At 45.0% G+C, this 26,770-nt stretch overlaps 2 protein-coding genes across 5 annotated transcripts in view; one reads left to right on the top strand and one right to left on the bottom strand.

Moving 5' to 3' along the window:
* rbm45 (RNA binding motif protein 45) overlaps window positions 1-26,770 on the bottom strand; it is a 71,276-nt gene that overhangs the window by 14,503 nt on the left and 30,003 nt on the right. The window contains exon 10 of one of the 2 annotated variants that reach the window (XM_088422128.1): window positions 14,138-14,854. The exons of the other annotated variant lie outside the window; for it this stretch is intronic. The gene's annotated coding sequence lies outside the window, so the exon portion shown is untranslated. Of the gene's footprint in view, window positions 1-14,137; window positions 14,855-26,770 lie in introns of those variants that run through there. 2 annotated transcript variants of the gene reach the window in all.
* The window catches only part of LOC148419744 (uncharacterized), a 38,133-nt gene that overhangs the window by 6,137 nt on the left and 5,226 nt on the right, over window positions 1-26,770 (top strand). For all 3 annotated transcript variants that reach the window (XM_088422113.1, XM_088422112.1, XM_088422111.1), the window contains 3 exons: window positions 24,104-24,208; window positions 25,660-25,829; window positions 26,250-26,347. In XM_088422113.1, the coding sequence (XP_088278239.1) occupies window positions 24,104-24,208; window positions 25,660-25,829; window positions 26,250-26,347 (373 nt within the window). The remainder of the gene's footprint in view (window positions 1-24,103; window positions 24,209-25,659; window positions 25,830-26,249; window positions 26,348-26,770) is intronic.

Below are 26,770 nucleotides of genomic sequence, written 5' to 3'. Positions count from 1 at the left end.
CTGTTTATTCTTCTGGACCCGAACGGATCACGGGGAGTCGTATTTAAAGCCCTTTTTTATTTTCAAAGCTAACTTTGTTGAAAGCTCTCCAAGCGTACGTTTATTCGACAATTTTTCACGTTTCGATGATGTCGATTTTTTCCTCAATCGTTTTGAGACGAAACAGAAGAAAAGCTCGTCAGCTTCAAAGGTCAACAAAAACCACAACGGCTAAATAGCTTCCTCTAGTTTTCTCAAAGTTTTCCAAAATGTTTGCCATGGACGTAACCCAAAACAGCTAATTTACTTCCTCGAGTTTCTTACCTAAACCTCCGTTATTTCTCCCGTAAAAATGAAGCAGTAAAATTTGAAAACCAAAACAACTAAAAAAAAGTCCTTTAGTTTTCTCACAAAGTTCTCCAAAATGTCAACACTAAATCTAACAGTTACATTTCAAAGGTTCCATGTAAACCAAAACAACGTAATAAGTGCCTCGAGTTTTCTACGGTAAACATTTCTGTAATTTCTGCCTTAATTTCTACAATAGAAATAAAAGAGTAAAATTGGAAAAGTTGATTAAAAATGATTTCGAGTTTTCTACAGTGAACTCCGTAATTTCTACCGTAAAAATAAAACCATAAAATTTGAAGAGGGTTAGCCAAATAACTTTCTCTAGTTTTCTCAAGTAAACCTCCGTGATTTCTGCGGTAAAAATAAAACGGTAAAATGTAAAAAGTGAATCAAAAACCCAAACTAAACAACTCTGAAATTTCTACAGTCACAATAAAAGAGTAACATTTCAAAGGTTTTCGCCGGCCTCGCGTTCGTGCCCATGAAATGAATCATATCGACAGAATAATACGTTGTTCCTGCTGAAAAATGAGCCGACTGTCCCTTTAACGGCAAAACTGCAAGGGTAGGAAGAAAATTGTTGGCAGCCTCAGCAAACACGTTTGGCCCTGATTTACAATATTTAATCTTGCTTAGAGTTGAATTTTTGCCGCACGGAGCCAGCGAGCACTTTTTTAAACGCTAAGTCAATAATTCACTGCAAGTAATTTAGCGGGCCCTCCAGCTAGGGTCGCTGGCGCCGCCGAGTCATTAGGTGGGCATCAGCGTGGCTTGGCCCCGCCCCCCCGACTTGATTGTCAGCTCTTTAATCAAAGTGTTTGCACACTTAATTAATTGCCACTTCCATTTGCGTAATTGACCGGGAGGCGCGGGGCGGCAGATGGGACGGGGCGGGGGCGGGGGCGGGGAGGCGGCGCTAAGCTAACACGACCGCCGGCTCGCGCCCGCGCGTCACGGGGGCCACCCGTGCCGAGCCGCAACCCAGGGAAAATGGAATCCCCGCACGGTGCCTTCGCCCCCGCGTGCGCATTTAGCGCCATTTTTGTCATGTCGAGGAGAAAAATTAGCTGAATTTTTTTCCAATCAATGAAAAACTTGAAATGTTTATGATTAATAGGAACGTTCACGTTTTGTAATTAATAGTGATGTTGCGCTTGTAGTATTTTGGATAAAAATGTGACTTTCTCCTGGAATTCTCATCACGAGGCGAGCGAGCGGCCGGCGAAGGCGGCGCCCGTGTAGCGTTGAGTGTGCTGGAAGCGCGTTGATTTTCTTTTTCCTCGCGACGCAGCTCGAGTTCATTTTGCCATAAATACCCCGAGTGGCGTGAAAAAGAAAAACCGCTTGGGGCGCATTCAACGGTACAGTGGCGAGGCGTTAACCGATCGCTCACAACGCACTTAACTTATGAATATGAACGCAATTGTCGCCAAACGGTTGGTCTTATGCGCCGTACCGGAATTTGACCCTAAAATTAAGGGTGCGTCCTATATTTGGGGAATTACGGTATTTACTTAATGGAGCGCATTCAGCTACACTGGCGAGGCGTTCACTGACTCCTCACAATGCGGGAAATGTCAAACACACTTAACCCGCAACAAATACTGTTTATAATTTACAAATCTGAACACAAGAAACTATGCGGCGAGGTGTTCGCTGACCACTCACAATATGGGAAATTTGAGACACGCTTAATTTAACAAATACATCATTTATGGATACCAACGCAAGAAAATAATTGACAAAGATGAATGGAAAATTGTCTTAAAAGGTTTTACCTGTCCCCAAAAAGTTTGACTACTACTTACTATTGATTTTCTTTTTTGGGAGAAAAAAGAAAAAGTGCGTCGAATATTCGGGGAGTTAACGGTAGTTACAATTTTAGCACTGTTAAAGTCCAATGGGGAATTTCTCCTCAAATTCGTACGCTAGCGACAACCGTACTAAATTGGGAAACTATTGAGACTGGAGTCCGAAATTCTTTGCGCGAGACAAGCTTGATGACCGACCCCGGAGCGGATTACTTGCATTATTTAATCCCATGGGAAAAATTGTCTCTAAATCCCAATGGATTAAGAGTATGACTTCATTTATTTATTGCAGCCTGGCGCGCTGACTTTTCACAGATGTCAGAATGTCATGGGGGGGGCAACAGGGTTTTACTAAAAAACTAAAAAAAAATATTGTTTTTGAAAGCAATTTACTCAACAAATTACTATTAGTCAAATGGTATAGAAAATATGCAAAAACAACATTTGTATTTTGCTGCCTTAAGTTTTTGTTTGTTTTGGAAGAAATAATTTTATGGTGTCAAGAAAAGTCAGATTCAGATCAGTTTGGCCCCAAGATCATTTTGAAATAAATGTTTACTTTTCTTTCTCCTTAAAAAAATGTCAAATTTTAGAGATATTTTAAGTCTGTTTTTTTTTTAAGTCTGTTTAAAAAAAGGGGAAATTTAGCTAGTCCAACAATTGAGAAATCATTTTGTAGCTGACTTCCATTTTGTCAAGAAAAAGTTGTCATTTTTAGATGAATAAATATGAGGAAAAAACCATTTTGTTAAAGAAAGCGTCAGCTAAGGTTTTTGCGATTCATCGGTCAAATGTTATAGAAAATTGTTAAGTCGTAAGTTTGAGTCCGATTTTTTTTCTTTCGCGTTTCAAAAACAATCTATTCCAACGGTCGGGAAACAATTTTGTAAGCAAAGAGTTGAAGAAAAGAAAGCTTTTGTCCTCCGGTGCCACGGACGCGCGTCATGCGAAAAGGTGCGAAAACGGCAGCAGATGTTTCCTCATCACGTGCTAACGAGCTTTTAAACAGCCAATTAAGCGCTTCGGAAATGCGGCGCGCTAGTTGATCTATTGACACCTTTTGCTCCGCCTCCATATGCTTCTCCTGCCTACGCCATCCAACGCGCCTATCGGACACGGAGAAGAAACAAACGAGGAGATGCGCACGTCTGCCGTCTCCTGTCACCGTATGTCGCCGCGTAGAGAGATGCGGGAAGAGACGTCCTCCGTCCTTTTGGACAAGCGAGACGCATGGAAGAGACCAACTGGTCGCAAAACCGACAAACGTTTTCACCGAAAATCAACAAAAGTCTTTTTTGCGTTCTGACTCGTTTGCAGGCTCCAATTGTCTCCACTTGGGTCCTTTTACAGACGTAGGACATGTTTAAGGGACACAAATAGTCATACATTTTCCAAAGTATTCACCAGAAATCAATCAAAATTGCTTTTTATGAACATTCTGACTGAATTAGAAGAAGGCAGTGGCAGGCCACTACAGCTCCAGCTGTCTTCACGTCCGTCCACATTTAAGTGACAAAATTGTCACAAACTGACAAAAATACTCACCAAAAATCAACAAAAAGTCTTTTTTGGCACTCTGAATGCCATAGTAGAAGGCAGTCAGTATTTTTTTTTAATTAACTCATTCAATGCCAATGACGTATTTTCACGTTTTTTTTTAAGAGTCCAGACATTCAATCCCAAACACTTAAAATAAAAATATTGTAAATTGTAGAAAATGTACACGTTTACCTTTTTATATTAAGTAATGAGTGAATGTTTTTCTTTTGGTCAATACCATTGAAGAAAAACAAATAAAGCATTTCGCATATAGTGAGGGGGCGCGGCTTTGGCCCGAGACGCCACCGAAGCCCGACTGCGTGGGCTTTTTAAAAGTCGCCAACGTTTCTTCATGAATCCACGCAAAAGGAAAAGAAAAAGTTCCCCGCGCCTTCTCCGGCAAGACCCGAAAAGTCATAACGCAAACAAGTCGGAGAAGAAACGTCAAGCAATAATGAGCGTTTTCAAGTCCGTCACTTCTTCCCGGAATAGCGCGCTATATATACACGCCCGGAGTTAATTGGCTGACGAGCGCACGCCAGTCACCTTGGATCCTCGTGCGCACGACGACTAATTTTATCTCCGTGGGCGCGGGCGGGCGGTCGGGCGGCCTCTGATGAAACGGCGCGAAAGCGGCGCGCCTCCAAAAAAATCCGCTGAGATCTAACATGTGTTTGCGCAGCACAAAAAGAAAAAGTAGATAAGACTCAAGATGATCTTAAATATACATTAGCTGGCCCGTTCCCGACCGCTGCGCCGCGACCGATCCTTTTCCGTTTGCCGCAGAAAATCGGCCCGTTTGACTGAATGTGAATTTCATAGGCCGCCGCCGCCGATGGTATCCAGCAATTCCGAGCCTTTGTAATAACCCTGCTATCGCTCCGCCCTTGAGTAGTCGCAGATACCAATATCAAGTACCGAGTACTTGAGCTTGACATCAAAGGGAAAGTGTCGAGACCAGGGAGCTGAAATTTCACCCAGATGGCGACAACGTATCAAAGCACCACCAAAACAGGGATGTTCACAAACCTTTTCTTTTGAGGGCCGCATACAGAAAAAAAAAGTGGCTTATTAAACACGGTAATAATTAATGAGGTTCGAGATTCAAAAATGTGATTGTCGTACGCATAATAAGACTACACGTGTTCACTATCCCGAGCAGACTTACGTTGCACACAATAGAGCAAATAATAAAGTAGGCAATACAAAAAGTAATAGGGCAATAAAGGCAGTGACCATCAAGCACTAATATAAGAATAGATAAAACAATTACGATATCGCTTTTTTCAATCCGATATCAGTACGAGTGCTCAACTCTTGAGTAGTTGCCCATATCAGCGATACCGATATTACATTTGACGATTGTATTTTGTCCGATCCCTTGATCTTTACGCGTCTTGAAGGAGTGCCCTTTGAGTTGATTGACAGATTGAATGCAAAATAAACTTTGCATTGTGTATCTGACATTTTTTTTGTTGAGTGGTGAGCCTGTTATTTTTATTTTTATTTTTTTAGGTTGGATAGGGAGGCGGGACGTGTAAAATATGTGCCTCGGCACCATAAAAGTTGAGAGCGTAAGCGTAACTTTCTGATTTTTCCCATTTCCATTAGTCGTCTCAATCAGCTCCTCCCTCCCCACTAATACACGATCCTAATCCTCAAATGACTTGGCTCCAAAAAAACAAAAAAAAAGAGATGTCCCGATCTCCTTTGCGACGACCACTCGACACTTTTTAAAGAGCTCAAAATGAGAGTGAGCGAGCGAACGAGCGAGCGAGAGAGAGGGAGAGCTCTTGACCTTGAGAGTGTATTGTCACTAATATTGTCGGGATTATCATGGCCACAGATTACAGGTGCTCAACCAAAATCTCCAATGAGGAGTCTATGCAAAGATCAGCAAATGACTTTAGAGCGCCTCATCGTTGCATGCACGTCACAGGGAGGGAGGGGGGATTTTTTTTTTTTTTCTTGGGCGGGTGCATATTAGTGGCTTAAAACTATAGTTAAAGCATAAAAAAAGATTTGAGATATTTGATTGACAGTTGAGTGGGGCGGGGTTTTTGGAGACAAAACCATCATTTTTGACAAGACTTTGATTGTTAAACTTCATGTTTTATCCATACTTACTATACTTTTATACTACTTACTATACCAGTGCTGACTATTTTTAATTCCTGATTGTTTATTAATAAATTTGGACTGATTTACGTGATTGTTTTGTTGCCATTCCTGTTTGCGCAGCTCCATCTAGTGGAGGCATAAGGCAAGCCCAGCCACTACTGTGGCTTCTATTCTATGTGCCTTATAATGCGGTGCGCTCTCTATATATGAAAACACTTTTAAAATAAGGCGTTCATTGAAGGTGCGCTTTATAATCCGGTGTGCCTTATACGGCGCACAAACCCCAAATTTTCTTTTTAGGGGGAGCAAAAAATAACTTCATTGCCGTGTAAGTTCTTCCATTAACACCCTATTTGAAATTTTGATATGCTATGTATGCTCCAATTTTGAAGCGATTTGTGTGTGGACAAGACGCAAAAATCTTGAGTCTTACTGCAGCTTCTATTCTTTGCGCCTTATAATGCAGTCCATCCTATATGTGAAAACACTTTTAAAATTGGCCATTAACTGAAGGCGCGCCTTATAGTGCGGAAAACACAAGCGATTCAGCCTCCTCGATTGCTAGTAATGGGTGGTGGCATCGGCCCCGCGTCAGCCGAACTTTATCGACGTAGCGACTGAAAAGCGCCATTGCGGAGTCTGGTCCATGGAGTCAAAGTCAGAGATGGAGCAACGCAAGAAATAGGGTCTAAATAAAATGGATGAGAGCAGACGTTCCATTTGGTGGAGCAAGTCGCTACTTGGATTGATTAGAAATGGAGTTAGCAAGCGCGACTGCGGTCGGTGACTCGATGATGCGATTTTAATGAATGCCTCATCCTCGGCCCAAGTGTTGATGAACGTTCTCACTTTGAAAAGCGTCGAGCTGACTCATCAGACAAAACTTTTAGCCGGGAAGATGCAACCAAATGCTGTTTGTGCGCGGCGGCCGCCGCGGAAATTTTTCACACCTTTACCCAACGCCGCGTCGCCTCGGCAACGTCCGGCCCGGCCGCGTCCCGTTCTGGAGCGGCGCTTTCTCGCCGTCAAAATGCCAAATATCGCCGCTCGTCCTCTATCTAGCCTCAGTGTGTAGTTTTTTTCTTTAATTTTCACTGTAGATGTATATTAGTGGATGTGTGTGTGTTACTATGAGTATATTTTACTTAGTTTACTTGTTATTGTTGCAGATGTCTGTGTGTGCGATTGTTGCCATCGTTCTTCCCGGAGACGAGTGTAGTTGTTAAGAGTGTAGATGTGTACCTTAGACTGTAGTTGCGTAAATACTGTGATAGGAATGTAGTTGTTGTAGTAGGCGTGTGTGTGTTGTTGCTATTGTTGTTATTGCTGAAGACAAGTGTAGTTTTAAACTGTGTAGATTCCTAGCTTAGATTCTAGTTGTTTCAGTGATGTGAATCGAATGTAGTTGTTGTTGTTGTAATAGGTGTGTGTGTGTGTTGTCTTTTTTCCAAAAGACAAGTGTAGTTTTTAATAGTGCTGTGATATGAATGTACAGTAGTTGTTATTGTAGTAAGTATGTTTGTGTTGCTGCTAATGTTTTTGTGCAGTTGTTTATTGTGTAGATGTGTATCTTAGACTGTAGTTGTGTCAATGCTGTGATATGAATGGAATTGTTTTTGTCATATGTGTGTGTCGTTGCTATTTTATTTCAGGAGACAAGTGTAGTTGTAGGGTTAGATAGCGTACGTATGTGCGTTTCGACTGTAGTCGTGTAGATGCTGTAATATGAATGTAGTTGTTACTGCCGTGGATGTGTGTGTGTGTGTTTATTTTACTATGTGTGGATGTATAGTGGTTTAGACTGTAGTTGTCAATGCTGTGATATGAATGTAGTTATTAATTGCTGTGGTTATGTGTGTGTCATTGTTGTCGGCCAATTCATGTGTGTGCGCGCGCCTTGAACTCACCCAAACAACTTGGCTCATCGCTCTGTAAATTAACTACGGGCTAATTCCTATCCAGGGTACGTGTGTGTGTGAGAGAGCGCACGCAAGATGATGAGCGCGCGTGTCGGGAACTCTGTGGATGTGTGAAACATCAGCCATGACCGAGAAGCCATCTGCTGCCCACAGCCACGTGTGGGTGTGTTTTACGTGCGCGCGCACGCGTGTGTGCGTCTTCCCGCCACTTTGAGCGCGATCGCTCGGCTGAACCGGGCAGCTAATTTGTGGAGTTGTGTTATGGAACGTGAAGCGTTTTCCCACATCGGCGCCGGAGAGGAAGCGCGTTTAGCTTCCCGCTTTCGTCTCGGTCATCCACTTTTTGGCAAGTTTCCACGGTAACGGCAGCCCGCCTCTGTCTTGGCCCTACCGACGGCTCGATTAGCGCCGTCAGTCGTCTTGATCTTGCGATTGTAAATGCTGAAAGCGCTTTTTTTTTTTCTTTTTTTTCGATTGACCTAGGCAAAAATTGCAGTGAAGATTATCGACAGACTGGGATGTTTTTGATTCCATATACAGTATATTAGAGCTGTTTTCTCACAATGACCGCCTTGTAACTCGACGTGTGCCGCAATCGCCCTCCGATACAATGTAAACAAGTCTAATACGCCCCCCCATAGGACCCGTTTAGCTGCCCAGCAACATGCCTGCCATGACCAGTGCGCAAAAATGGACCTCCCCCAGCATACGCACGCACCAATCAAATCTTCCCCATGCACTCATAATGTAGCGACAACGAGGAATTTACAACAGAATATGAACAAAATAAAACGACAAGAACATGAAAAATTCAAAAATACATCAACTAAATGCTTGCACTCACCAAAATGGCTGCCTCCAAAAAGTCTATCAGTCCATCCGCCTGCACATGGATTTTTTATTTTTATTTTTTGCATCAGGCTCAATTTCTTGCAAACCTTATCTCTGTCGCAGTCTTACTTGTAATGCCCCCCCCCCCCAACAAAAACAAAAAAACAAAAACCTGGAGTGAGTTTATTGCATGCGTGGGCATTTTCGCACAGAGCGGAGGTGTGAAAATGAAGAAGCTGATCGCTAGCCAGCGCAAGCTCCAACGTACGACCCGTTTGTTGACAAGCAATTCTTCCTGCATTTGGTGCCATTGCCGCAACGCACACACTATCCAGTCGGATAAGTGCTTCTGCGCAAATACCGAATCTGAAAAACTGGATCTTTTCAGTTTTATGGCTCACGAGTAAATCTCTTTAGATCTGGGCTCATTCCAGTGGGCCTGCTTGCACGTTTTTGCCCACAAAAATTCAAATGATTCAAATAAAAGTGCTATTGATCTCTTCAAGCCTGAACGCAACATATTAGCTTGCTACTTTTCTTTTTTTTCCACGAACAGAACATTCACCATGTAAAAAATGGTTATGTGCATCCCTGTGCATATGTACATATATATATATATATATATATATATATATATATATATATATATATATATATATATATATATATATATATATATATATATATATATATATATATATATATTTCCTCCTAAAATTCTAGTTGAAGACTTATCCCATGATCGGAGTGAGAAAATGTTGTCCCCGCAAGCCCCACCCGCCTCACATTTGACATGATTTGTTTCACTGTCCATACGGCCGCAAATCCAACGTGCGGCGGTGGCCCTTTAAGAAGAAGAACAAAAAGGGCCCCTGCACTCGCCGCTTCCCTCCAGAGAATGATTTTCCCTCTTAAGATGTTCTTAATGACTTGTGGAGTGCCGCATGCTAAAGTATATATTTATACAGCTACTCCATCGCCATGGCAACTGGGGGTAGCAAGCCGGCGGAGTTGAGGGGGCGTTATGGCGACTCGGGTGAACCCTGCCAACGAGGTGGGCGGCGCCGAGGGGAGGGGGGGTGGCCGCTTGCCAAACGGGATGGCGACCAAGGAAATGGAAGCAGATGGACCAGACGCACGGTGCGGAAGTTTACCCACGCTGATACTTGTTAGCCCGTTGCCTTGTTACTACCTTTCTTTTTTTTTTTTAATCCATTGTATCAGTGATTCCCAACTGAGGCACTACGAAAAAAATGAGCAAATTTCACTTCATTGCTTTGAAAAAGATCTTTTATGTGCTCCAAATAACATGTCTTTGGTTGTCTAGTTGAAGACATCGACCTCCCCCCCAAAATATTGATTTCCTCCAATGATTATGGATAATCCATTTATTTGAGCGTTTTTAGCGGTAAACAATTCATTTTTAATATCCAATGAATACCTTTTAATAACAAATTTCTCAAAATGGCATGTGCTCGAGGCTGACCAATCATGGCTCAGCTTTTGGTCAGGTGACATCTATAAGCAGAAGCGTGACGAGCGTAGTTCCCCGAGCCTTCAGGAGATGTAAGTTTCAGTAGACAGCAAGTGAATAATCTTTTTTAAAAGTATTAATCCGATATAAAAAATTGCTTGGTTATCAAATGAATTCCTTCAATTCCATCCCAAGGAGGTAATTTTACGTTTTTCCAAATCTCAACACCACAATCAAATTATATGGTTGCACGACTTGTTTTCAAGGAGTACAGTGAAGTGAAAAGAAAAGCGCGTCATGTTCCTAAGAAAGATGTTAGCGGTGATTGCATGCACTGATAGTGTAAGGACCGGCACTTACATCCCCCACAATCACAAGTTAAGCAAATGGCTTTGTAACTGTGGCCAATCCTAATGAATAAAAGAGGGCTCCACAGGATGCGTATCAGACAGGTCAGACATCCGTGACCGCGCACGACTGCCCGAGTCTTCCTTCCTCGTGTTTTCTTTATTAAATGTTGGAGGCTGACCGAACCTGACAAGTGCCATCTGCTGTACGTGTTTGCCCGACGTAAAGGTAAAAGATCCTCGGGGCAGGGCTTATTTTTGTCTTTTATTTCGATTTATTTTAGGTCTCACTGACGTCCCCGGGGGACTTTTCATCGGAATCCTCTGTGCCTTTTTGGCTTTGCAATCATGGTCGGGGGCCGCCTTTCTTCTTCTCCGTGGCCCGCTCTTCTCTTTCAATCGCCTTCTCATTCTTCTCCCTTTTGATTGCGCCGCCCCCCCCCCCCACATTTTTTTTTTTGTTGCCACACCCCCCCTCCCCCATCATCCCCTCTTCGGTCTCACTTTGGTGAGCAGTAAAAACAAGCATCAAATAATAATCATCAAAACAACAACAACTGTCCCGCCATTATAAAGCCATCTCCATCTGGACGCCTCACACGCAGAGGGCGCGTGTTACAAGAACACACACACACACACACACACATGCGTGGCGAGCCAGTGAGTGGAACAGGAAGCGAAACAGAAGGGCGACGGCGCGCGCGCGCCCCGCTGGAGGTCGGCGCGGCCTGTCGCCTCCGGTTAGTCGGCCAAAATCAAAAGCCAAACCATTTTCATTTGACGGAATTGTTTGTACTGTAAATCAGAAGTCTCCAAGCTGGAGATTTTTTATTGTGGGGTTGAACTTTTTGGATCAACAAACATTTTGGCCATATTATTAGAAATGACAACACTCTTCCAAAGGAAGTAGAACTTACCGACAACTGACCGCTCTCAAAGTGAAGCCGCGCCTTCCATCCTCACGACAAAATGTAATAGCAGCAGCGGCCAGAGGTGGCGCCAAAAAACAGCTCAAGTCAAACAAAGCGCAAAAGGACAAACTAAATCAGCTCTACTTTCGGGTGCGGCCCAATGCTTATGGCAATCATACAAATGCCAACTGCTTTGGGGTCAGGGTTAGGGTTAGGTCAAAAGTACATCTTAACAGAGGAAATCCCATCAAAAACTCTATATGCGTAAGTTATATATTTTGTTATATTTTGTTGCGGGACAAGTGTTTTTCAGATTTCCCACATAGTGAGCGGTCAGTGAACGCCTCGCCAGTGTAACGCATGGAAATTGTCCCCCCCCCCCCAAAAAAAAATCTGTGTATTTGTTGAGAAATAAACATGATAATAATATTTTGGGGCGTCAAGGTGCATTGAAATTGCCACGGAGCGTTCGAGGACATGAGCTGGTCACAGCATTAGCGACGCCGCGTTCCAACACTTTTCCATTGTTGGAAACAAGCCTCTGGAGGCCACTTGAGCGCCAATCGCCACAAAGCTTGTGTCAATATCGCACAAAAGCAATCATGGCGCTCCACTTGTCTTGTTTGGTCATTTGCGCCTTTTTTCTTTCATTTGTTACTTATTTAATCCTCCCGAAAGGGATAAAAGCAGTTATTAAAGCGCCGAGAGCCGAAGCCAGCACGTGTTCATATCTGGCAGCGGGTCAACGCCGCGTTGACTTACACTCCGCAATCCATCGCTTGCGCTGCTTTCATCGCCTTTACGTCTTCATCCACACGTATGAAAAACCATCAATGTCATTCATAATCAGGAATAAGCCATCGACTTTTTTTTTTCACCTGATTTTCAACACCGAGTCCTGATCCCAGGGATTTGGGTAACAGCCAATCACAACTTAGCTGTTTTCATCTTTAGGTCATGTGACATCGGTCGTTGGTTGTCAGCCGTGCCCTTAGCAACTGTGTCGTCATTCTCAGTTGACGGTCAACAAAATGGCCGCCCCTGATTCTGCTGCTTAATTCAGCTTCCACAATTGTAGTATTATTCCAAATACCGCACTGACGAGAACATTTTTGGAATAATTTCTCTGGGGTTACGCCCCTTTTAAGTGTCATCTTAAAATTGGGAAAATACGTCCCCGGCATTGAATGTGTTAACTTGAACGCTTTCCTCCCTGATAGATGATTTCTTCAAGTTCGGCGGGCCGGAATAACAAGCTTAGCGGGCCGCATAGGGCCCCCGGGCCGTAGTTTGGTAGTCCAAAAAGTATTGCATTGACGTAGTTATGTTTTCAACAAAGGAGATAAAGTAAAAAAGGGAACCAAAGGGGAAAAGACTGAAAAAATTGCGTGGACTAACTGATGCATTAACCATTGCATTAACCCCCCCCCCCCCAAAAAAAAATAAAATAAAACAACAACTGTGGTATCACACACAGACTCGTGTGTGTGTGCACAATTACACACGTTCACACATGTACCCCAAGACAGCGTCAGACACATGTCAGGTTACAACACAATCAAGAACATGCTCACATGCACGGATGCACTCGCTCTCAAATACACACACACACACACACACACATACCTGAGGTCAGAGTCAGACACGTCAGGTTAAAGTTAAGTCAACCAAAGGCATACACATGCACACACGCACACACAAGGTCAGACAAGGCGTCAGGTTAATGTAAAATCAACCACAGACAAACACAAGGTTTTTTATTTTTTATTTTTTTTATTTACTATCATAGCGGGGACGTCCCATTGGCGTCATGCATTTGCTAGGCCCTAAGCTTAAACATGGGATTGCCTAAGCTCAAGCAAAGGCCAATTCAAAGCGATGCCCCAAAAGCAAGTCTTGACCCTGGAAAAGAACTTGTGGAGGTCCCCGCAAGGCCAAAAGGTCCCCACAAAGACCGGTAAACCAGATGGAAGTCCCCATCATGTGACAAAACCAAATGACTCACAAACACACACACGCGTCTCCTATCGGAGACAGGTTAGGTCATGGTGACGTTAGCCTCTTGTGCGCACACGCACACACACAGGCACGCACAGTGAGACAAAGAGAGTGCTATTGATTGCGTGTAAGCTTATCTGAACGGGATCATGTGTATTGATGGTCAGAGAGGGTCAGGCCGATCAATACTATCTGCCGCTCCGCTGTCATTAGATGCGCTGACGCCACGCCGCGCAAACACACAAGCGCGCACCCACACACACGTGCTTTGCGAGCGCGCGCGCGCGTGTGTGTTGAGCGCCAGCTGAGATAACCGCCGTGACCTTTTGTGCCCGCAGACACCACTTCCACTTGTCTTCTCCGTCTTTTATGGACATTTCCTTTGACAGCGCAAAGGCCGCCCTTACACAAGATAACACACACACACACATTCAGAATTTCCTTCATTCCAGCATGCCTTCGGTCTCCAAAAATGCTAAATAGTGTGCGCTTATTTGGCGCCTTAGCTACATGGGAGAAGATTCATACTGTACCTCCACAAAGGCTCTTGAAAAATGTGAAAATATGTCCCTGGCAGTGAATGAGTTAAAAAAAATTTAATTAAACTATGTCCCTGGCATTGAATGAGTTGAGTATTTGGAGCTAAGCGGCTCAAGAAAATGGAAGGATGGATGTATGTCTGGACTTTAAAAAAAATGGAAAATACAGAACGTCCCCGGAATTGAACGAGTTCAAAAAGGTGAAAATACGTCGCTGGCAGTGAATGAGTTAAGTATCTAGGATTGAACGTGTGGACTATTAAAGGTGAAAATATGTCCCTGGCATTGAATGAGTTAAGAGTGCACCTGGAAAGGTGTTCCATTCATTCCATTTCTTTAATTGCCATCTTTTGCCATATACACACAATGATAATTCATAAACACAGATACGCCTCAACTTAGTTACCATAAAACGATCTCCAACCCCGTCGCTAGGAAAAGAAAAAGCGCTTTGAGCGCATTTTAGACCGGTGAGGCGTTCACCGACCCCTCACAAGGTGGGAAACCTAAAACACGCAACATATGAACTTACGGATATGAACACAAGAAAATATAAAGCGTTAACAAAAGATGAAAAGAAGTGTGGGTGCGTCCTAATCGCGGAAGCTAGCAGAATTTGAGCCCCAAATGAAAGCTGCGTCTTCTATTTGGGGAATTACGGTAAATACGCGCGCCTTGAATGACAGTGCTGGAATCGTTTCCTATTGAGGTTGAAGCAGACGTTTTCTCTTATGGGGTGGATTAGGGGAGCGCCGCGTCCATGCGCTCCTTTTGTTCGAGCGTAGAAGGACCTCGGCTGGAAAGCTTAGCCAAAAGAAGGAGAAGGAGCTGCGGCCCATGCACTTGTGCTGCCAAATGAATGGAGTCACGCAGGTGCGCCGGGGCCACCTCAAAGGTCGCTCAAGGTGAGCTGTAATGGAACTCCCAGCAGATCCGATCGGGGACCACTTGTGGCAAAATGAATTGGCCTCGCGCGAGGGGGCCCCGCGCGCACGCGCGCGCGCGCGGGTGTAAGTAAAGGCCATCCATCCGAGCTGTGAAAAAAAACAAACAATCCAATTGTGACAGCTTCACACAGACAAAAGGGCACATTTACGCTAGCGCGGGGGAGTCAATAGTACCCGCGCATTGCTCCAAGTTTTCATTTCCATAAATGAAAAACCTGAAATCTTTTATGATTCGTGTTAATATACGATGAGGAATGCTGATTTGTTTTATTTCGGGCAGTATTCAAAAAGAATGATGCATTTGAAGTTGTTGCGTCAACGTATATCAGGGCATACCAGGATTTTATTGGCCCGCCCCATTTGACGCAAGGAAAAAGCTATATCAAAACTTGCAACCACCGTTAACTTTTTTGACAGCGTTTAAACAGGTTAAGATTCGTCATCGGTACCCACGCGCATAGCCGTGCAGGAACACGCACACACACAGGCTACAAAAACACAAGGAAAAAGGATGACTAACTTGCCAGCGGTGCGGTGCGGGGCGTCTGCGCATGTGTGGGTGTGCGCGCGTGTAATTACAGTTGTTACAACAGAAGGCTTGTCTCCGGACCAACTGGATTGGTCTCGGCCGGAGAACAATGGGAGAGAGACATCCCCGTGTGTTTGGATACCTGTTTTTTCATTCATGGTGGGGACCAAATCTCGGGTTTTACTGACTCTGCGGACCTCTTAGTTCAGGCCTTTTTTGTTTCGGGTCAAGATTTTCTTTTGGTATAGCTTTGAATGGGATTTGGCTTGAGGTAAGGCAATCTGTTGCGATGGTTAAGCTTAATCATCGGGATGTCCCCCCTGGGATAGAAACCCCCCCCCCCCCTGTGTTTGCGCGCATGTGTGTAGCCAGATAACATTGTGGTCCCGGAAATCTATCAGCGCCAACAGGATTGCTTTTGGGCCGGCTTTGCTCGTTCCCGTCATTCCGTCATGTTTCTTGCTCGCCGACATCGAACCCCGTCTCCCCCCCCTCCCCCCTCCCCGATGCCCCCCCCCCTTCTCCATCACTTTCAAGACTTTCACATGCAAAGCAACACCGGTTGCACTTAATAGAGCAAAGCGGCTTGTGTGTGTGTGTGTGTTTGTGCGTGTGCGCGCGGGTATACATCTCCAAATGATCCCCGCCCCCCCGCCGCCAGCGAAATAGATACAAGCAAGGCAGCGAGACGGGAGCGCAGAAGCACGCGGAGAAGTCGGAGACAGATGACAAGTGGGGGGGGGGGGGCTCGGAAAATGAGTTCCGGCGCCGCTCGAAGGACGGGGGTCAGCCCGCGCCTTGCGAAAATGGCGAGGGACGAACCCGCCCGCTCGATCCCCATTGGCTCTCGCCGGCTTCGCTTCCTGCCCGATATGAGCGCGCGTTTCCGAGCCGCTCGCTTGTATCTCAAGGCGACACTTTACGCTGGGAGCCGTGCTTGACTTACAGCAGTCCTTCGCCAAGAGGACTGCCCCCCCCCCCCCCCCTCCCTTCTGTGCTTGCAATGAATGTTTTAACTCATTCGCTGCCAAAGACGTCAAAAAGGCACTTTTACCGGGCTGGCGATGCGTGTGTGTTAACAAAGCCTTTCTATGTTCAATTCAAATATTCAAATAAAGACTTTATATGTTAAATTGAAGCCGGCACCAGAAACAGAAAGCGGCATCCACAAATGGAGCCGTCCGATTTGACCCTTGACCCCCCCTTTTCGACAAAAATAGCCATTTGTCTGTGTCCCACGGCTTCACGCTATTTGTTCCGATAGCATCGGCGCGGCGGCCATTGTTTTTAGGGCTGGATTTTATTAGCCCTGCGCGCGCGTGCCGGTTTTGTGAAAACCGCGAGGAGTCTCCAGCCGCTTTGCGTGTTTTGTTTATCAGGTCGGCCTAATGACTGCATAGTAATCTAGTTTGGCCTCCACCAACGAGCGCATGCTAATGATGTTTACAACATTGAAAAAAAATGAGGTCGATGCGGCCCAAAACACTCTGCGCCAGATTTACCGTCTTCAACCATCAAACAAATACTTGCGGGCTTTTCACCTGTCTTGCCACTGCTGCCGCGTGCGAGGAGACGTGGCGTGCCCCCCCCCGCACATCTCCCAGTACATGTTTGTTACCATGACAACCGGGGAGGATTGTAACAACGGCTGTTGACTCTTGTCACCGCTGCCTGTTTTTGTTGCTACTTTTAGCAAACTTTCAGAGCCGTCCTAGCAAGCATTTTCACGGAAAACGCAACTTGCAATCAATGTAGATGTGCGCCTTGACGGAGCTTCTGCCATTCTCATTACGCTTTCTCTAGAGGGGGGGAGCATTACGGCAGCAAGGTTTCTGATAGTGGGGGATGTATGTGGAAGTCCCTACACTATCAGTTCATGCACTCACTGCTGCCTTGGTTTCCGGGAACACGGCGACAGACGTGCGATTAGGCCCTTAGGTCCTCATGTCAGTGATTCATTGCATTTGAAAACATCACACTTATATTCATGGGATAACCTAAATAGAGTTATCTTACACTTTTATTTTCAAGTCGTTCCTAGCAGCGTTTTATATATTCTTATATATTTGCTGCGGGTTAAGCGTGTATCAGATTTCCCACATTTTGAGTGTTGGGTGAACGCGGCGCCAATATAATGGTGAATGCTCTCGACTCATTTTAAGTGCAACAGCCAACTTGTGTGAGACATCCAAGGCTTTTTTTTTTTTCCTTCCTCTCCATAACACCAAGCTGCGGAGCAATGGACCCCTTCCTATTTTCAAATTGATGGAGAGGCAGAGTCGGGAAAAAAAGACTTGAACTAAAAGAGAAGGGCGAGAAGACGGAAAAAGTCCAAAATCTCTGAGCCATAATCTTCGCTCAGCCTGGAAAGGCTTTACCAAGCTGACCACACACGCATGCACAAACACACTCACACACACAGATGGCAATGTTTCTATCATAGTGGGGACATCTCATCCATACTATGCATTTCAGAATGCCTGAACCTAACCCTTACCTCATCCAAAATCCAATTAAAATATATATACTCAATAAAGTATGACAGTGACAGTGAAACCCATTATTTGATCCCAACCTTGTGACAAAAATCAAGGACGGACACACACACACACACACAGGCTTTTTCTATCATAGCGGGGACATCTCATGGACATTATGCATTTCCTAAGCGCATGCATTTTCCTGCAAGTCCTAACCGTAACTATTACGACAAATTCCCTAACCCATGCTCCAAATTCAAGTCTGGACCCTCAAAAAGGAGTCTTTACTTGTGGGGTCCACCAAAGGGTCCCCACAAGGTTCCCACATAGAGAGTGAAACCCATGATTTGGTCCCCATCTTGTGACAAAAATCTCACACACACACACACACACACACAGCTGCGTGGGCTACGTTTAAGACAGAGTGAAAATCAATGCGTGCGCCGCCACTATGCATGATAATGAGAAAGGCGTGATGCTTGAGTGTGCGTTTGCAAGCGACACCGGGTATGTGTCTTTGTGCCGTATGTGTGAGTGTGTTTTTTCAGTGTGAGCGTGTGTGAGGTCTAATCCCAGCTAAGTCCATTAAAGTGTGTCTGACTGTGATAGCCGGTTGACGCTTGATTGTCATATCCACCCTTACGGTGGACTCGCATGTGTGTGCCTGCGCGTTTGCGTGTGCGCGTACGATGAAGTCGGTCTCGCGAATTCCGGCAGGGAGGGTCGGGCTTGAACAAAAGTCACTCCATAAAATGTGACCGCACACATTGGACCTGCGTGTGGCGCAGCCAAAGTCTTGTAAAAACCCGAGCCAGAAAAACAAACGAGAAAAACCGTAGCAAAAGCATCGGGTAATGGAAAGCAATTAAATAGCTTCTGTCAATACTCAAGGAAGGAAGACAAGAGACTTTCGATTCTTTTTGCTCGTGACGAGATCTTGCGGAGATCCACGGGCCGGCCGTCCTGCAGGCCAACTTCAAAAAATGCGTCTCCTACATGAATGCGGAGGAAACGTTGACTGGATCGGATCACTTTGTTGTTTCAATGTTTTTCTGTGTTCCATTGTAAACCCATTTTAATTGTCACCGCTTTGTATTTGTCATTATAATTGAAAATGTTTATAACGGGGGCGGGGGCAATACAGCCAAAACGACAAAACAATCGTGACAAAGCAAAAGTGGTTGCGGCAAGAAAAACAAGCGATGGCAACAAAGAGAAAGCAATCAGCAATTGGAATCAAAATGCGGTGAACAAAAGATCAGTGAAAAAAAGAGAGGTGAAGTTACAGCGACAAAATGATAACGACAAAGCCATAGCGACCACGCGACGGCAACAAGAGTGGAACAAAATCTTAGCAGGGAAAAGATAACGATCGAGAATATAAATCCATTGAGCAAAAGTTTTACAAGCGTGTGTGTCTGCGTTTGTGTTAATCGGGAGGCTTTTGTTATTGCAGTCCATTTGTCTCCATCTGGCTGCACGCACACAAATTGGCGCGAGACGTGTGACTGACAGCTGTCAATCATTCACAACTTCAGTCACGTGTCTTCATTCATGACAGCAATCGGAGTCGGAAAGTACACTTGGAGCAGTGTGTGTGTGTGTGTGTGTGTGTGTCATGTTAATTCATGCACCAGACTGCGTGTGTGTGTGTGTGTCACAACACATGCAGACCACTCAGGATGGTGATGCAATATTCATGTCAATATGGCCGCCGTCTCATCTTCATTTTCACAGTGGCAGGGCTCATTAAAGGGCCACAAAAAAAAAAAAAGTGATAGCGTTAATGGTGAAAAGCAAACTTGGTGTTTGCAAGATATTGAGCACCTGTGCAAAAGGGGCTAAAAATGCGCGTGACATTGAAAAGACTTAGCAAAAACAATCCCCTTTGATTTTTGAGTCGAAAAATGTAGATGGATGTACGGTGCATTCAAATGCATTCAGACATTTCAAACTCATAACGATTCAAAGGCAATGATGCAATAAACGTAATAATAATAATTTTTAATTAAAAAAAAACAATATTCACCAGAATGTTGTGTTTATGTGGTGCGAAGGACAGATTAGAAATCAAATGTTTGACTTCCCCTTTAAGTGTCATTTGAAGGGCAAGAAGCCGTTATGTTCAATGGACACCACTTGGAATCTTATAGCGCTTTAGCGTACACCAAACGGTGTCTCCAACGAAGCCCCGCATTCACCTTACCCTAAAAGGTGATTTCAAGGTACGCTAGCAATAAGCTCAATTCCAAGACATTTCTTTTCCATCTAATCACCACTAGGGGGCCACCGTTTAGAATGCGCTCCTAGCGCTCTTTCTTTTATTTTGCCGGCTCGGCCTCTCCTGCGGTCTCTTCTCATTACTTTTTATCTCTTTGTCACCTCGCCGTTTCCACGCGCTCGCGCAAATGAGCCGTGAAATGCTCGCCGTTAAGCTACAGCCGCAAATGTCGCAGCGCGTGTATTTATGGGCGGCCGGAACTTCATTCAGAAGAGCATTTAAGGTCCCCGCCACGTGCCAAAGACGTGAAGGTACTTCAAGGGGTTACGTGATACTTCGACTGGGGTTCTGCAGCTATCAGGAGATCACACTGAATGATTTTTAATCCCGTGACAGGGATAGTATGTTTTTCTTTTCAAATTAAGAGCAAAGGAATTGGAACGTGAGGCAACTTTGCGATCATTTGTGTTTACAAGGCCGCTCATTGTCATTAGTCATGCAGTTTCCTGTCAGATGAGTCAGAACGCAAATGATAAGACACAGTTGGAAAAAAAACACAGCTTGTTGATTATTACCTCAGCTTTCAGCACGTGTTGTCATTTCCAGTCAGATAGTAAGAGAAAAAATGTCTTTTTAAAATGATCAATTGTACATGAAAAATAATTTGCTCATTCAATCCCAAAGAGGTCATTTTACGTTTTTAAAGACTCCACTCATTCAACCCCGGGTACTTTTTTTTTTTTTTTTCAAGCGCTAGGCTAAAAGCATGGCTAAAACAGGCTCTTTCACTCACTCGCCGAGCGAGTGTCAAATATGAGGCCGCGCACGCAGCGGTGCAGGAAAGCGGCTCATCACCGCGCTTATAATTGCGTCTATGAGACGTGGAGATGAATGCTGTAATCCCGTCTCGTTTTACAGCTCAATTTGGGTACGCGCGTATTCGGCGAGGTGGGCCGGGTCGGCGCGCGAGCAGCTTTGCGGGCCATATGCTGGCCGAGCTTGAATCGGTCCCTCCCGCTGGACGCTGGCGTGCGTGGCCTGACGCCGCTGACATGGCCGCATCTGTGTCCCGTTGCCTTGAAATACATTTGGACAGCTATCCTTGCGGGGACATCCCTTTTAACCTTAAACAAGATTGCTTAAAGGGACAACGTGTAAGATTTTTCATTAAAAAGGAATACATTAAATGTGAAAAACTTGCAAATAAATGTGTGCTTAGCGACCAACGATATGTTTGAAACATAATGACACATGAAATGATATGACGGGGGGGTAATTGCGGCACCTCCTGATTTCCGTAAAGCTTTCGGCCAAAGCTCAATGGAAATCATCTCAAAAGCAAGTCTGGACCCACAAAAAGAGCTCTGAACTTGTGCGGACGGGCCCAAATGTCCTCACTACGCCGGTAAAAAACAAAACAAAACAACTTACGGCTGTCCTCACACAAACGCTCACACACACACACCGCGATACGGAAAGTGAGTTTGGATTTTGAAGTAGCTGATTTGGGAATTTTTCTGGCAACAAAGCTGGATGCGCGTTAACGAGCGCGCTTGAATGATGAATCTGAAGAGCGTTTGCGAAGCGACGCCGATCCGAGATGACCTGAAAGCTGACTCGGAGCGCGTCTCCGCCTCGCCTAATAACCGGCTGCTCTTTTCTTGCGTTGCGCTTTGATGCGCCGCGTTAGCGTCTGTCGGTGCCAGAAAACAAAAAGAGGGTATCGGGATGAAGGGGCGCTAATGTTTTGTAGCCAATTAGCCGCTCGCAGAGTTGAATTCAAGCCAGGACGTCTCGCCGCCGCCGCCGCCGCCCGTCCGATCAAACCGAGATGACGGCTGCGGCTAGTCGCGCTTTTGACACAAGGTTTTTGAGTGGGGTCTGAAAAACATCCCCGCTTTCCGACTTGAGGCCGCCGAAGGGCGCGTCCTACCTTTTTGCCGTTTCGAACACTTTCATATTGCGGAAAAGCCGCATTGTTTGAATGCAGGCGGGGAGCGCCTTCGCACCATATGATAACATTGAGCAAAACTATCCGCATTTATTTATTTGTGCTATTTGCCTTGACCTTTGTTTTTTGGCGCCGCGCCGTCGCCGTCGTGCCGGAACGTCAATACGTCAATCGTCGATCCCCTAACAGAGTTGTGTTCCGTTCCGGATGCTGAGAGTGTGTGCAGGAATGCAAAGTGGGCGGGGCTGGTGAGGAGGGCTCATGCTAACTAACGCGAAATGTAGAAGGCGCTCACGTCCCGTCCATATTTATCACCTTGGAACTTTTCATTTGCCTCAACAATGGCGGCGCCATGGCTAATGGGCCCTTTAATCCTAACTATTGATCCCACTGTATGACGCGAGCACGGACACGATCTGCATTACGACTTATGATACATACACACACACTATCTGCACACACACACGGCTGCATATCTCTCACGCACAAAAGCACACAAATACACACCTTACTAATTTACTACAAATCTCATGCACATCCATCTACAGGGATACATTTTTCACACATGCACAAAAAAAATGGAAAAAAAAACGAACATAAAGGTTTTTTTTTTCTCAAAAAAATAGCAATTCTATTTATTAGAAAAAAACTGCATGAATTTTCATTTATGACCATATTTATTACAGGTTTATCTTGGAATTTTTCTCACAATTTTTCCTCTAATTTTCATCTAAGTTGGACCTCACAAAAAAAAACATTTTGACGTTTTTTTTATTTAACAAAAGAAACAATTTTTTAAAAACGGAAACAAAAACTCAATCCCTACTTGAGTTTGGGTTACTGCGGATATTAAACGATGAAAATGAGTGACAACAAAATGATAGAAATGACTAAATCAAAGCAAACTAACAAAAAAAGCCAGGCGGTTGGGCCGCCGCAGACGCAAGACAAAGCCCAAAAGCGTCCGCCGTCCATTACCGCCGTAATTCCATGAAGTTGCGGCTTGCGCGGCGAGCGACATTAAGGAAGGACTTATGTGGCATTATTCTATTAAAGCAGCAACATGGAGTCCTCCCTCAATTAGGAAGGCGAAGGTTCCATTTGCATGATTCCCGCTTAGCGTCATGTCCCTCCGACGGCCATTTAAGACCTCGCCTCAATTAAACGTCAACTGGTATGGATGGCTTTGTTTGGATTTGATTAAGGGAGGAAAAAAAAACATCTTTTAGTCGGCCGCAAAATGATTTCAGGGTGCAATTTCCAACAGGCATAAAACACAAATGCGTTTGCATCATTAACGTTGTCGTTATTGCCGATATTAAAGGGGCGCCTTGAGATGCGCGTGCTCGCCCGACTGCTCGCGAACTACGCTACGGAAACCTTTGGACGCTTGCGGTGAAACCACTTTGACATTTGACTTCATTCCAATAAATGTCACTGGCTAATCAAATAACGAGGCCTCCGTCTTCCATTCTCGTCGTTTGTGCTATAATGAATCGAAATAAAGATTAATAATAAAGAAAAGAATAAAATAAAGAACGCGTTTTCCTTTTTGTTGATCATTCTTTTTTGTGACATTTACCCCATATTTTTTTGGACTATGAGCCGCAACTTTTTTCTCATGATTTGAGCCCTTGTGGCTTCTAGCCCAGTGCAGCTTATCTGCTGGTTTTTGTCCACCAGTGAAGCAGCTGCGTGTATCAATATGTGAAACAACTAAAAAATCCAACCCAAAAGTTGTGAGTCAATGGCCGTTTTCAGAAACTTTTAAAAATCTCACATTAAAAAGATAAAAATAATGTTTAAAATGATTAAGATCTTGGATAAAAGATTGAGGTGTGTACTTTGATATACATAAAAAAAAAATATATTAACGTGCGGTATAAAGTGTGGCTAACAAGCGTGAATGGAAGATGCAAGAAAAGTCCATCAAGTTTGTTTTTGAAGCATATTTGCATCCGTTGCGGTTGTTGCCTTGACTCATGTTTTTGTTGCCGGCGTTATTTTTATTTTATTGAACAACATGTGAGTCAGCGTCCTTGCAGCAGGACTTTTTCCCCATTGTTTTTATGCTTCCGTGCTACCAAGAAAACTACACGCACACACACAATAAGAAGAAGTGACTTTCTGTGTGTGTGTGTGTTTGTGTGCGCAGGATGAGGGCGCCTCCAGCCTGTACTGCGAGCTGTGCGACAAACAATACGTGCGCCAGCAGCAGTTTGACAACCACATCAACTCCTACGACCATCACCACAAGCAGGTGAGCGAGCGGGCGAGCGGGCGAGCGGGGGCTCGGTGGCCCCGCGCCTCAAACCAGCCCGACGAAATCGTCTCGCGCATCAACATTTCACTCGTTCGCTGCCGATGACGACTAAAGACGTCTGAGATCCACATTTACTGGACTGGCACTGAACGAGTTGGTAAAGGTTCAAGGGCATATATTTATAAGATTATTGTATAATATATACTGTGAGTCATTATTTTTGACATTATTTTTCAAAAAAATCATAATATATAATAAATATATGTTAATATATGATACATAAATGAAATAATATAATACAAAAAATAATTTAGTCCAAGGACATGTATTTATAACATATTTATATAAAGTAAATCATTGTAGTTTACATTATTTTTCCAAAAATCCCAATGAAATTCCTTTGGAGGGTATCTAAAGAATATGAAAAAAAAAATATATATTGCTATTTTGTTTTTTTCAAAAGGTCACGTATGGAATAAAACACAAAGCATGTTCAATCCCGAACATATATTTGAATTGAATTTGAATTGACAATTTCAAACAACGCATTAACCTGAATCTATAATATGGTATACTAATAATAGATGGAGGGGAAAAGTTGCTTCCTGAGAATGCGTTGCGTGTGAGCGAGAGAAAAAGTTTGACGTGTTATAAATAAATAACGTGAACAGCATCTCTTTTGTGACACACGCACACAAACACACACACGAATAAAGTCAAGTACTTGAAGTATGTTTGTCCCGCCTGTCCAATTTTTGGTTTGCGCCACAAGTTTTTTCTTTTTTCTGATGCGCTTTATTTGGCTCCGCGATATAGCGGATGTTATTGTTGCTCGGCCGATTACTTGCGGGCGGGCGGACGGGCGTCCCTATCTCGGCGCCGCAGAGCGCTCCGTGCAGGAATTAAGCTGGACTCCGCTAAAGCTGACACTTGAGCGCGCGCACACATTTACGGGAAAGCTTTGTGATTGATAAACTACCGCGCTCACACACATTACCACAAATACATGCGCGCTTCTTTTTTTTCACTGTCAATTTCTACCACACGCAGATTTGTCTTCCCATTCACATGTTGCATTTCCTAGTCCACCGGCCTGAACTTAACCCAAACCAAAATCCAATTCCAACCGAAACTCCAAAACCAGGTCTCGATGCCGAAAGAGAGGTTCCTACAAAGACCTGAAATCTCAGCCCTTCACACACACACCTTGCAACAAATACTGTACATGCGCACTTTTTATCCTTCACTGTTCAAACCGCTGGAGATAAGGAGTAAAAGCAGGACTTGATGCGGAAAAAGAGGTCCCCGCAAGGGCAAGCGCTCAAAACCCGCAATCTCAGCCTCACCATGTATCAAAACACACACCGGCGTGTATTCCACACACACACGTTAGCCCGCCGACATCACGGGCGCAGGCGCTAACGATGCGGCGGCCGTTGCCATTTCAGCGCCTGAAGGAGCTGAAGCATCGCGAGTTCTACCGAGCTTTGGCCAGCAGGAGGCGAAGGGACGAGCGGCGGGAGGAGCGGGCGCTCAGGAAGGGGCTCCGCCAGCGTCCCCGCCTCCGTCGCCGTCGTCATCCTCGTCATGAGGAGGAGGACAAAGCGGAGGAGCGTTGGTGAGCGCCTTTCCAACAAGCGTGCGCGGATGCCGACCGCGCTCCGCCTATCTTCCGCTAACGGGATACGTTTGTATTCATCGTTTCAGCAAATTGAAAAGCAAACAAATATAAAACGCCAAGGAATTGGTTAAACGTAAGAAAAAAGGCTGATACATATATTTGTCATAATGCTAGCTAATAAGAAGTACACTAAACACGCAAGTGTTTTCAGTTCCACTCACAAACGGTTCACGGTTGGGGCGCTCCGCGGAACTAATTTGCAGCAAGCCCGGGAAATGACGGGGCGCACAAGCCCGTCCTCCTCCGACGTGTGAACCGCCGGAGTCATGTTTGATGAAACCAAAGAGGGAGTCGGCCTGGCGTGACCAAACTGATTTGCGGCTTTTGCTGTCTCCCCCCCGCCCCCCTTCCCGTCAGCGCTCCCGGTTCCGGTCCCATGTTCCGCTCCACCACCGTGGCGGTGGAGCCGGCCGGCGCCATGGACAAGTGGAGCGGCGACGGCGCCCCGGGGAGCGGTAAGAGCCCCCTCCGCAGCCATTTGCAATCACATTGATTTGGAAAACTTGCAGGTGTGTTTTTAGGAAGCTAGCAACCCACACAAGCGCGTTTGGGGCAAATTCCAGGCCCCGCCCGTTCAACAACTCCCACTCGCAAATTGGCCCCAACCAACAGCCGATCGCAAGCACGTATTGCCAAAATCCAAAAGTAACATACCCGCGGCGTCGAATGTGAAACACGGAGTCAAAATTGGTGAGATCCGCCATGAAAAGGAGGGCGCCCGGGATTCTTCTCGCGTTTGAGGGAGGAAACGGCCAAGAATCCATTTGAGGAAACTCACAGTCACACGCTTGCCGAAAAGCCTTCCGGTTCCCGCTCGTGCTGAATCTTTCAAATTGCGTCCGTGGGAGTCGTCAACAAAAAGAAACTGGAGAAAGATT

Source organism: Hippichthys cyanospilos, chromosome 8 (assembly GCF_059441005.1).
Source record: "Hippichthys cyanospilos isolate Australia breed blue-spotted pipefish chromosome 8, RoL_Hcya_1.0, whole genome shotgun sequence".
Taxonomy (NCBI): Eukaryota; Metazoa; Chordata; class Actinopteri; order Syngnathiformes; family Syngnathidae; genus Hippichthys; species Hippichthys cyanospilos.
The sequence above is the reverse complement of the archived record's forward strand: the minus strand, read 5'-3'. Positions and strand labels throughout refer to the sequence as shown.